Source organism: Cheilinus undulatus, linkage group 4, assembly GCF_018320785.1.
Source record: "Cheilinus undulatus linkage group 4, ASM1832078v1, whole genome shotgun sequence".
Classification (NCBI taxonomy): Eukaryota; Metazoa; Chordata; class Actinopteri; order Labriformes; family Labridae; genus Cheilinus; species Cheilinus undulatus.
Genome location: NC_054868.1, coordinates 5,147,894 through 5,160,596, shown reverse-complemented (window position 1 = coordinate 5,160,596; position 12,703 = coordinate 5,147,894). Strand labels below are relative to the sequence as shown.

The 12,703-nt window shown below is 38.3% G+C and overlaps 1 protein-coding gene across 1 annotated transcript; it reads left to right on the top strand.

Moving 5' to 3' along the window:
* The first annotated feature begins 2,611 nt into the window (after positions 1-2,611).
* cep44 (centrosomal protein 44) lies at positions 2,612-12,392 on the top strand. Its single transcript, XM_041785834.1, has 11 exons — positions 2,612-2,753; positions 3,136-3,233; positions 6,487-6,634; positions 6,753-6,890; positions 7,360-7,422; positions 7,703-7,864; positions 8,443-8,571; positions 8,663-8,761; positions 10,888-10,962; positions 11,735-11,772; positions 12,124-12,392. Exons 2-11 carry the CDS (start codon positions 3,142-3,144, stop codon positions 12,182-12,184), a joined length of 1,005 nt encoding a protein of 334 aa, XP_041641768.1. The 5' UTR covers positions 2,612-2,753; positions 3,136-3,141; the 3' UTR covers positions 12,185-12,392.
* The last annotated feature ends 311 nt before the right edge of the window (positions 12,393-12,703 follow it).

The following is a 12,703-nucleotide window of genomic DNA, read 5'->3' as shown; positions in this document are numbered from 1 at the left end:
CACAATTATCATGTGTATTCACCCTCCTCCTCCGGTCAAGTGATGTGTCGATCAAGAACGAGTCGGCTCTATGAACCGACTCCTTTAACTAACAAGCGGATTACCAAGACCAAGATGATCCTGAAATAGGCTGATGTAAAATAAGTCCACCACTGCTTCTTAATGTCTCATTTCCCTTGTAAAAAAAAACAGACAGCCAGTTTACTGGACAAGTCAAAAGTCTTTTGCACCTTGGGTTATCAGTATTTAAATGTGCCAAGGAGCAAACGATTCCTAATAGGTAAGAAACATAAGCTGAAATGTACAAGCAGAGGTATCTAAATCTGTGATGAGCTTTAAACTAAGATAAAAAATGTCATCATCTTTGTCTGTCTTCAAAAAGAGCCTGAGACAACAGCTGCTACTAAAATATGTTCCGTTTTAAACTTCTGAGGATCTCTGATCATTTCTTACCTTCCCATATGAAAAATATACTTCAACTGATACAAATTGCTACTTTCTAAATGTCATTGTCTACAGCTACTGTATCAGTGTCATATTTAGAGTAAACTTTAGGGCAGTAGTTTTCAAGTGTGAGGCAGGCCTCCCCTGGGGGGCGCCACAGAGCTTCAGGGGAGGCATGGAACCATAAACCTGAAAAAAGGTGATTTGCTTTGTGAACCTCTGCTGTGCATGGAACAAAATGGATAGACTTATGGTTACTATAAGGACTATGTTATAGAGCAGTGTTCCTCAACCAAAGAGCCAAATTATTGAAAACACCTTTTCAAGAGTCACAATCTAAGAGGTAAAAAGAGGCAAAAACCGCCTGAAGCACCAATAAAAAAAGGTTAAAGGTGGCAAAAATGGTCGAAAAAGCAGCAAAAAATGGGTGAAAATGGGGAGGAAAAAGTGGAAAAATGGTCAGAAAGTAGCATAAAGTTGTGAGAAGTGACAAAAAATGAGTGGAAAGTGACTTAAATGGGCAAAAAGCAGTCAAGAGTGGCAAAAAGTGGCAAAATATTGTGAAAAAGGCAAAACTGACAAAAAGAAGAGGCAAAATGGGGGGGGGGGCAAGTGGTATTTAATGGTTGTAAAAAAAAAATTGTAAAAAAAAAAAAAAAGGACCAAAAACGGGATAAAAGTGGCAAAACTTGGGAAAAAGTGGCAAAAAAAGACGTCGCAAAAATGAGCAAAAAACTGACAAAAAAAATGAAAAAGGGATATTTAAAGATGAAAGGTAGCTTAAATGGGCAAAAAGGTGAAAAGGGGCAAATAAGGATAAAAGTGGAAAAAATGGGGAAAAAGAAGTTGTAAAATTGCCCAAAAAATATGAAAAGGGGGTTTTTTAATGGCATTACAACTGAATAAGAGGGAAAGGCAGATGTTTAAAGACACCTACAAACCAAAATATCCAAAATATATTAATGTTAAAAATGTTTAGAGATTAGACATGAATGTTTGAAATGTTTTTGTTTAATTATTGATATTTTTAATTTGAATCATTTTTGTGGGTGGGGGTCCACCGAATGAATAAGTTCTTCTCAGGGGAGGCTCACTCTCACACACTTTCAAAACCCCTGCTTTTAGAGTATTCTAGAGTGTTGAGTTAATATTAGGAATGACGATTGAATTTGTAACTGTGTATATTATGTAAGTTATCTGTAAATTGAACAGTAATGTCTGGGCCCCTATCTACAAGCTCAAAATAGCTTCTGGGGAGTCCCATTTCACAAATGAGTTTTTAATGAATTTTCATGATGGTTTGTATTGCACTTTTTATTGGTTTTGTGAATAAACTGATTGATGATTGACAATTGATATTTCATTTTCAATCCATAACAAACTCCTTTTTCCGTGATTAAGTTCATGTTGGAATCTTTAAACTATCAACAAAAGCAGGTCTGTATCTAAACAGGGAGTCAATAACCCTTAGTTTAAGACAATACAAAAATATAATGACACAAAAGAGGTTTGAATGCAAAATTCAAGTTCTGAAATGCAAGAGAAAGGATGTAATTGATATTCTTTATATATGAGGTGTAAATATCTGTAATGAGCTGGTCATTGTTGAAAAGTAAAATTCTCTTTTTTACTGATTTACTTACACACAAAGAATCTAAAGTTAAATCTTGATTTTTATTTTTTTTTATTTTTTTTTTTGAAATCCTTGATTTAAAAAAAACACTTGAATGATATACACATACAAAATCCTGAATATATTTGTTGCATACGTTTAAAAAAGACATAAAAATTTAAGGTCACTCATCACTCAAAATTACAGAATGTTTAGATCAAAAGGTTGTTCTAATAGCAATTTCTGAGCGAAAGGAGTCTGATCTCATAGTTTAGTTGAGTTGAATAAAAAGATCTGAATCACTGGCTGGAGCCGAAATCCCCATCTCTGCTGCTGTCACCACTGTGCCCCGCCCCATTCTTCTCTCTTCTCCTTGCACAGGCAGATGAATCAAAGCGTTTACATTTTTATTAGAAAATAATTCTTAAATCGTAGAAACATGACTTATGAGATGTGACAAATTGATAATCAAAGTACGACGAAATAAAGTGAAAGCTGTAACTGCCTGTTCATCACTGACGTCAGCTCGTAACGAACTTCCACGTAATGCGGGGAACAGCCAATCCTGCTCCGTGTTATTGGTCACCCGGCAGAAACAAAACTAGGCAGTTCGGAGGTACCAGCTAGCTTTAGCTTTAGGAAAGTCGTTAATTCCTTAGGAAACAAAGGGAAATTGTCCCAAAAGGACATCGATATTGTAAGTTACGTCGCTTGTCTGTGTAAGATTCCGTCTTCTTTTGTATTCGTTTCGCCCCAACACAGGTTTGGTTTCAGTGTTATGGTGTAAAGTGTAACTGTTTTATCTGACGATTCTCGGTTAAATTTGTCTGCAGTGGTCAATAACTGACGTAGAAAACGAAAATTGTCCTACGAATGAATGTCGCTTTGTATGAGTTTTCTATGAAGTACAAAACAAACGGCATTTATAAGGATACTTTCGTCTTAAATGTCTGATTTCCAACTACATGCTGACGAATTCGGCTGAAAGACGTCAGTTAACACAGTCTCTCGTTAAACCGTAACATCTGTTAATAGCAAACTGCTACGTTCCTTTGCTTAATGCTGTTTCTGTTTTATAGGTAGATATGTTGTCTACTGGAGATGTCCAAGGCTGTCTCCGGAAACTGGAGACTCTCCTGCGGGTGATCAAGTATCCAGGACATGTCGACTACAACAGGTAGGCCAATCCACCAGTTTGTCGATAGTAGCACTGTTACATAACAAAATATATACCTAAAAAAAATACCTCTCAGCATATTCTTTGTAAACCAAGTGACGTTTTGTTTTCAAAGCTCGTCATCCCCACATATATTCACATTATAACGATTTTAACTTCCAGATAGACTGTAGCCTCCATTAGCCATATAGACATAAAAACAAACAATATGATACTTTTTCTAATTCCAGCTAAAGGGGAAATTCACCCATTAGAGCATCTGAAGAGTCAAACTGAGGGGCTGAAGTAAGTCAGAATAATAAAGAACATGCATGATAGTATTTTAAAGTTGTTGTTCTTGACTTGTTCTTAACTTTTTCCACATATTTGACTGTATTTACAGTAAAATGTTGAATAAAAAACCCATCATAATCTTTTTTATTATAGCCTTGTACTAGTGCATGTTTTGGCAAATGAATGCAGTTTTCAATTGGAGATCTCTATGTGTTTGGAGCGGAACTAATCTTAAAACAAAAAGTAAGGCAATTTGTGTTTGGTACATTATTTCTTTGAAGTGACAGTGCTTCTTGGTAATAAATCTTAGACCAATGGAAAGCCTGTTTATTACCCTTTTAAATGATGCCACATTTGTAAGGAACATGCATTTGTGGGATGAGCAGCAGAGCTGAGTATGTGGGTTGCACCCATGAAAGATGTGCCAAATCTTCTTTGCCAATGCCAAACAGCTTATTTTGATTTTGCTAGTGACTCTTGTTTTGAGCTTCTGGTACCCCCAGGTGCTGCCCTGCTACAGTGGTCAGTAGATGTCTGCTTCAAGAATTGGCATGCAACATTTGACTGATCTGGATACGGCCTGTCGGTTGGGCAACTTCAAGCTGGTGTTTCGCAAAACCAAGTTGTGGCATTGTTTGGAGTGAACCCTAGTACCATCTCCAAACTGAAGGCCAAGTTCCATACAACGGGGAATGTCAGAGACAGGCCACGAAGTGGGCGTCCCAAGATGACAACACCCCAAGAATACTGTTTTCTCACCCTGTCAGCAAGAACTCTATCCTCCAAGATGACAACACTCGCCCCCACAGAGCGGGGTTTATCAGAGACTACCTCCAGAATCTGGGAGTGGAGAGGATGGAATGGCCTGCCAGCACTCCTGACCTTAACCCCATTGAACACTTGTGGGATCAGCTTGGATGTGTTGTTTGTGCCAGAGTGACCAACACAACCACGTTGGCTGACTTGCGACAAATGCTGGTTGAAGAATGGGATGCCATCCCACAGCAGTGTGTGACCAGGCTGGTGACCAGCGTGAGGAGGAGGAGCCAGATTGTTGTGGCTGTGTACGGTTCTTCTACACACTGTTGAGGCTCCTGTTTGTTAAATGAATATATTGTTAAGTTGTCAATATGTCTTGTTTCTTCAAACTTCAATAATCCAATCCACCAAACACCCAACAAGAGTCAAAGGCAGAATAAGCTGTTTGGCATTGGGATTTGGCACATTTTTCACGGGTGCAACCCACATACTCAGCTCTGCTGCTTATCCCACAAATGCATGATCCTTACAAATGTGGCACCATTTAAAAGGGTAATAAACAGGCTTTCCAATGGTCTAAGATTTATTACCAAGAAGCATTGTTACAACAAAAGAAATAATGTACCAAACACAAATTGCCTTACTTTTTGTTTTAAGTTTATTTTATTCTACTTATTATACTAACGTGTGGATTAACAATAGAAAGGCTGGGTTGGAACTAGGGCTGGGAAATCAACCCAAATTTAGGTTAAATCGCAATATGGCCTGGTGCAATTATCAAGTCACAGAGGGTGCAATATTTCTATGACCTGAAATTTGAGTAAAAATGGCAGTTTAAATCTTTTTTGCAGCAGAGATGTCATGCATTACTTATTACTAGGGCTGTCAATAGATTAAAATTTTTAATCGTGATTAAGCTCACAAATTCCATAGTTAACTTGCGATTAATCGCGTTAACTTTGACAGCCCTACTTATTACACAGTCATTGAAGTGCAATTTTAAGAATGATCCACAAACAATCCGACTTTCTTCATTTTGGCTTTTTTCTCTTATTGCCAAATCAAATTCAATTTGCAACACGGTTCAAAATAATCTCAATGAGATATTTTTAAAACTGTTCAGCCCTTTTTTAAGCTAATATTGTGTTGGTTATAATATAGAATAATTTATTACTTGTGTTTGTTGGAAAATTCATAAGATGAAGAACTAAAGGAATGATCGCTTATCAAATGGCAATACTGAGGGGAAAAAAATCGCAATTAGATTATTTTCCCAAATCGTTCAGCCTTAGTTGGGACAACATGTGGGCTGCTGATGTGTGCCTGGAAAAAAATATGAGTGGTAAATGGTCTATGAAGTGGTTTCAACAACTTGTTTTAATAATGCATAGTGGGCAAACATGCTAAAGCTAACTAATAAAATTCCCCAGCTTGCACAAAAAATATGCATATTGCATATTAATGCATCTTATATCAGGTGAAATAAGGGACACTTTGGATAAGGGCTTTTTTATGGTAAATTCTGTGTTTACAGATGACTACATTTCAGCCTTTCACACTCAAACTGATGAAGTAAATCTCACAGTGAAACCGACTTTTTGAAAGCTTTTCTCTTTACCTGTGCCTCAGATAAACCTCTTTGCAAATTTACGCGACAAGCAGAACTTGTCAGATCGGATGCCTTTCTGTCACTGTGTTGAATAACTGTTGTAATGGTGCCTGCCAACCACAAGATGTCCTTCTTTCTTAAACAAAACCCAATTTAACTACCTTTACAGTGAATTCAGACCCCCTTCACTTTTTCAGTTTGTTTTGTTGTTGCCTGGTGCTACAGTTGAAAACAATCTCTCATTAATCTAAACTCAGTCAGTACCCCATTATAACAAAGAGAAAACATACTTTTAGATTTTTTTGCTAAATAAAAAACTGAAATATTGCATTGACATAAGTATTCAGACACTTTTGCAACAACTCAGCTCATTACTGAGATGTGTCAGCACCTTAACTGGAGTCCACCTGTAGTAAATTAAAATGATGTCACTGTCCACATACACACATTACATTATGATGGTTGTAAAAAATGTATCCACTAGGGGTCACTGTCTTCCACAAGTGCATCTCGTCTATCAAGATTGCTTGTTGAGAACTAAGTGTTGAATATTAGCCTGTATTTTCACATTTTTTCTCATTATTTATCTGAACCTGTTGTTTTCTTCTGCAGCCTTTCCAAAGGGGATCCCTCTGCTTTTCTCCCCATTGTGAGCTTCACCCTCACCTCCTTTTCTCCACCTTTCACTGAGCAGCTGATGGCGGCGGGACTTGAGCTGACCGGCAAAACTGACCTCCGATTCACGGACACTCTTTATAAGGTCAAACACATATGCACCCTCATAGAGATGCACTCTGGGCACTGTGTTTTCTTCATCAGAATAAACCAAGCAGTCTGTTATGGCCATTTTAACTGTGTGACTGTTTTTGTGTGCGAAGGTGCTGCGTGATATCTTTCACTATAAACCTGTTCTGACTAAGCAGCAGTTCCTGCAGTGGGGTTTCTCTCAGAGGAAAATCTCTGTCACCTGTGACATCATCAACTTAGTCCTGCAGAAACACAACCAGCTGAAGAAGGTATCAGTGATTTTATCTCCTCATACACAAATGTTTTATGAGAGTTTTTCCTCCTGATTTCAGCTTCTATCTGTAATCTCATTTTCTATGCAAGAAAAATTGAGACAAATGAATCAGATCTGTTGTAATGGCACTTAACAAATGTGATATCATTGTACTTCATGGATGACGTGTCCAAGTGCATCGAGAGATGTACATATCAACTATGTTAATTCGGCTTAGCCAGTGACTTCTAGGAATAGGCTGGTTGACTACCATGAATAGAGTGGTGACAGCTGGAGAGACAGTGGGCAGCTTGGAAAGAGGGTGCTGGGGCAGGAAGGGCTAGCAACCCAAACTGCATCTTCTGAGAGGAAGAATCCATACCTGCTACGAAAAGTCCGGCAGAACAGATGGACAACCATTTCCCCTTCATTTACCTCAGAGTTAACATTCCCCCCACATAATTCAACCTGTTTGTGTTTCGCAGCCCAGAATCAGATGTCCAGCCTCAAACAAGGACTGCAGAGGAGAACCTCCGCTGAAACTCGCTGTAAGTAAAACTCAAGCCTGATTCATGCTTCCATTTTGATTCTATGCCATTGGCCTGAGTAGCCCTGAGCCCTATGCAACATACACCTCTTAAAAACGTGGCCCCATGGTTGTCACCATTAGCCCACCACTGGCGTAGTCTTAACATAGAAGTAACAACCAGACTTTAGAAGGTGACTTTGTTTAACCAGAGTCGAGACTGTAGATTATTAGACTTCTTAATTGTGAGCTAGAATCATTTTTTCCTTGGTTGAATGCTGTGGTGTTTTTCTTTTTTTCAGGTGTCTGATCAGGCAGTTGTGGTGAATCACACAGTAAATCATTCCACTTTTCATACAGAGGCTTTCTCCTCCAGTTCTTCGGGGAAAAATTTCACAGAGCTGATAGAAGAGGAGGAGGAGGAGGAGGAGGAAGAAGAGGAGGAGAAAGAGTATCTGCATCATGTAAGTAGAATCTGAATATGTCAATAGTAGTGTCAGGCAGGTGAAACCTTGCAAAGCCTTCTTTTTATTTGGGCTGCAAAAGACCCCAAGCTTCAAACTCTGCAAACATAGTTCAGTTCCTTTAGTTCTAAATGTCATGGACCGATAGCGACATCTGGTGGCTATATTTCTAAATACTTTTGAATCTGGTATCAACATTCTTTAGTTTAATAATAATTTGTTTTGGTTTTAGGCCGTTTTCATTTAAGCAACTTTAAACTTTGATATGAATGCCTGAGAATCAAATTATCCTTGCCTGGTTTAATACCATGCAAATTCATGGTACTTACAGTGTGCAGGAATTTACTCGCAGTCATTGATGGATTAATTCCTCTTCTCATAAGTGTCTTTTAAAGAGGTAGTTAATACTTTTTGATACTTTAATTCACTGAATTAACAGGCTTTATTGTTTGAATTTAGAAAACCTTTCTTACATTTAGAAATGATCACATTTTCTTTCTCTTTCACTTTTAATCAACATCCCATTTTTTTTTTTTTTTTGGAAACAAAGTTGTAAAATTAGTCTTATTGTGATCCAGTCCTCAGAGGTCGAAGGGCGTCTCTCTGCTCTGGAGGCTCAGCTGCAGACCCTTCAGTCTGGACTGGATCAGATCAGGATTGTGGAGAAACGGCTGGAGGAGCTGGAGACACAGAGACTCACAGACAAGGTTCAGCACAGTGTTCATGTATTCAAGCCGTTGTTGTTACTTTATCAGACAGACTGAAGAGAAGATGTTGTGTTTGAAATGTTAATTACAGATTGAGGGAGACGTGGTGATCATATCCAGAGAGAGCTGGGAGAACCTGCTGAGCAGAGTCGTTCTTCTGGAAACCAAAGTAGAACTGAGTGGCACACAGGTAACCTGTTTATTTAACTCCATTTATACTGGCTGGTTTTTAAATCTTTCTCTGTTTGTATACAAATCTTATCTCATTAATCATTTTTTTACTTCTTTTTTTTTTTTTTACCCTTAGAGCTCACAGCTTTTTTTTTTTTCACCATCATGTGTCGTCTGGACTTTTTGTCTTAAAAGACTTGTAAAACATCAACCCTGTGGTGCAGTCAAGCTCCAAACATCTTTTTTTCAGGAGAACCTGGGCTTTAAGAATATATCTACTAAAGTAATTTCACTTCATTTTTGAAAAAATGTATAGGACTCTAAAGAAAAAAGAAAAAAATAAATCGAAATTTAAAACTCACAGATTCTTATTGATAACACAGTAAACAATAGTGACAAACAGTTTCTTTGCACAGACTTGTTCTCCCATCTCTTGGGGATAAAACAATGAAAAATTCTGTGGCTAACGGTTTTTAAAATATTTATATATACCATATATACAAAAAAAAGTCCATGCTCTTTTTTGCAGTTGGATTAATTTGTGCCATTCCTTTAAGCAGTAGAAACACAACATCTTGCTATTGGAGGACAGCCCCTCCCACAATGCATTGCATGTAAACATTGCCCTCAAGAAATATGGCGCTACCCATTGAAGAAAGCGATCAAAAATGGATTGAAAATGGACAAAAAGAAGCTTATTATCGGATCTAATGCCGTGGATTTAATCTCTAAAGACCCCAAAAAGTCACTGACATTCCGGGCTCGCTAGAACAGCGTCCTTAAGGGCTACGGAGACATCAAGGGTAGCAAACGAACGGCAAAATAGTCAGCTTTCAGAGGAAATAAGGAGTAAGTGTCTATGAATTATGTTCAAAAGTTATCGACATATTTCTAAACTGTTTCACTTCTTCTTGTATATGACAGCGCTGTCCTCAGAGAACCTGGGACGTCAGCCAAGTTCTGGGCTCACTAGAAAATGTTCTGTAAGAGCTATGAATGCAGTAGATCTGAAGTGGGTAAATCTGGCACAACTTCACCAACTCCCAAGGTGCATGGAAGATGAGGAGGGTCTTGAAGAGAACAGAAATCTCCAGCAACACTTGTAGTTAAAAGAACAACTCTATTAGACCTAATAAAGTTGTTCTTTTAACTACAAGTGTTGCTGGAGATTTCTGTTCTCTTAAAGAGCTATGAATGCATGAAGAACATATTTAGAAAGGCACAGCACAGAGCTTTCACAGGAAAAAATAAGTTAGTGTCTACAACTTACAGTTCAAAAGTTACCAAGCAAGTTACAAAGGGGTGTGCCTGCAGCACGGATCCGTGCCGCGTGAGCTCTAAGGGTTAAGGTTTGTTTTGGGGGCTTTTCATGCCTTTATTTTTGGCAGATGAGAACAGTGGATATACTCAGAAACGGGATGAGAGAGTGGGGAGAGACATGCAGTAAAGGGCCACAGTCCGGATTCGAACCCAGGTCACTTGCGTACATGGATCACACCTTAGACCTCGGCCATCTGCGTGCCTCCATTTTTGTACTTCTGTATTGAATTTACATCATAAAGTACACTATAGGTTTACTGAAACCTGAACCTACACGACTGCCTACATACACTGCCCGTCCCAAAAGAAGTCACACACATTAGCTGTGGCATCATTTCAATAAGCGTCTGCAGTGTCTCAACATTTATTTCCATCCAGAGTTGCATTAATTTTTCGACAGAAGTAATGCTCATAAAGACATAGGTTGCTATGGCTTACAGCCGCGTCTGACTGGTTGTGGGGTGGCCATGTAACAGCTGCATCATTGTGTGGTTTTCATTTCAGCATGCATGTTACCTTTCAGACTGTCTGTGTCATGGCTGCTCAGACTCAACTGTTATTTCGTCATTCCTCATTGTCAAATGTCTGGCCTGAAGATCGACGGATCTACCAGCCAATCAACCATTCATTATTTGTATAGCCATTTGCATGCAAAACAATGTAGCACATGACACCACGCTTCCTCGCCTAATAAATAAAAAAATAAAGTACTCTCCTTTCCTTATTCTAAGGGAAACATGAACCACTGTTTAAGATTTTATTTGTTCACTCTTCAGACTATTCTTCAATGACATATATTTACACATATCTCTTGTTTGCCCTCAGTTAAATGTCCAACCATCATGTCTATCCTCTTTCCATCCTCCACCTCCCCACTCCACCATCTCTGAAACCTCGAAGGTGAGCCAACAACGCCGCTCTCTGTCCAATTTGAATCACTTATAGTTTAAGCTGTGCAGTCATCTCACTCAGTACTTGCTAAATGCTGCAAATTTTCAGCTTGCTTTTAAACATGCAATCTATTATTTTCTTTGTGCAGTTTAAGGTGTCGTATATTGTGACATTGCAAAGCATTGTATGCAGTGATATTTTCCCAAGTTTTTCTGTTTTGCCTATAAAAAAGCAGATTTTCCCATAAGTTTTCTATTATCAAAATATTCTTAAAATATGGTTTTTAATTTTTCCAAAGAGGAAAAGCGCTAAAAGGTCTGCACACCAGGCAGCTCCTGCCTCTAGCATCTACATGCAACAAGTTTTAGATTTGTCAACATGTTTTTCTGGAAGAGGAACCAAACCCCGCAGCACGAGAATGATGGTGGTTGTAGACAGAACCAAACCCTGCAACACAAGAAGGATGATAGTGGCTGTAGCCAGAACCAAACCCTGCAACACGAGATGGATGGTGGCTGTAGACGGACGGAAACCCTGCAGCAGGAGAAGGATGGTGGCTATAGACTGGCTACTATCCCTTCTAAAAGAGCTGACAGACCAAAACCTATTTACTGATCAGCATGTCTTGCCTTGTCACTTATTTTCGCAAGCAATACAATGAAAAAGCCTGTGTATTTAATTATGTTCAACATTTCATTGCAGCAGTAAGACTTTCTATTGACTACATTAAGCGTTATTATTTTTGGAGCTGTTAACAATGGCCTTCCCTTTAATTTTCCAGGAAGATCTGAAGGAGAGGCTGGAGAGAATCACAAACATGTAAGAGTTTAATTCTGTCCTAATTCTCATCTCTTTTGAACAAATTAAACAAACCCAAAAATGATAAATGAAGCACTTAACAAAAAGCTTTATCGTGTGGACAGCAAAATAGCAGTCAAGGACTTTAGTACATGCTTCAACCACTGTGTATGTACAGAGAAATGACTCTTTCAGTTGGGTCTCAGATAATTTCTCTGTTTGTGAGCATCCCTGAGGTGACTTAGCTCATTCGGCAGAGTAACTGAAATTTTTGTTGAGTAGATTTATTATGTTATGTAACAAAAATAAATATGGCAAATATGAAAACGCCCTTGGAACAGTTTTCAGTTTGTGTGCTTGTGTGTGTTGTAGGATGAAGAGCACCTCCAGTCTGCTGAAGGACATCGAATCTTCTGCAACACCCTGCAAATAAATGCTGATTAATAGTCATTTTGTTATAATGTCGCAGTTGCACACTGGACCTTTTTTATGTTTCATACAAAATCTAATTCTGAAGTGAATGCATTTGTTTTATTTTATAATAATGTACATGCCAAATTAAAACTGAGAAACTTCTAGAAAAGTTTTTCAACCCGAGTTCTTTGAGTATCAAATATTTATTCAATGAAAATAAATTTGCTGCAAAATACCTTTGCCCTTAATTTTTTTTTTAATTATTAAAACTGTTTCTGCTTGTGCAATATGTGTCTGTTAATATTGCATGGATTTTCTATTGCAAAGTAAAGGTTGATCAAGTTGCTAACTTACTAATAGCACTAGTGATAGTATTAGCAGTATTACTTGCTATACTTTTAAGCTCAGGCTGTGGTAGAAAACATTTTAAGGGCCTAACTTGGCTTCCTGATTCTGGTATAAAAGAAAAGAGAACTGCTGCAAGCATGGGCGTAGCACAGGGGTGAAAGGGTACTGATTACTCAGGCCCACAGTAGGG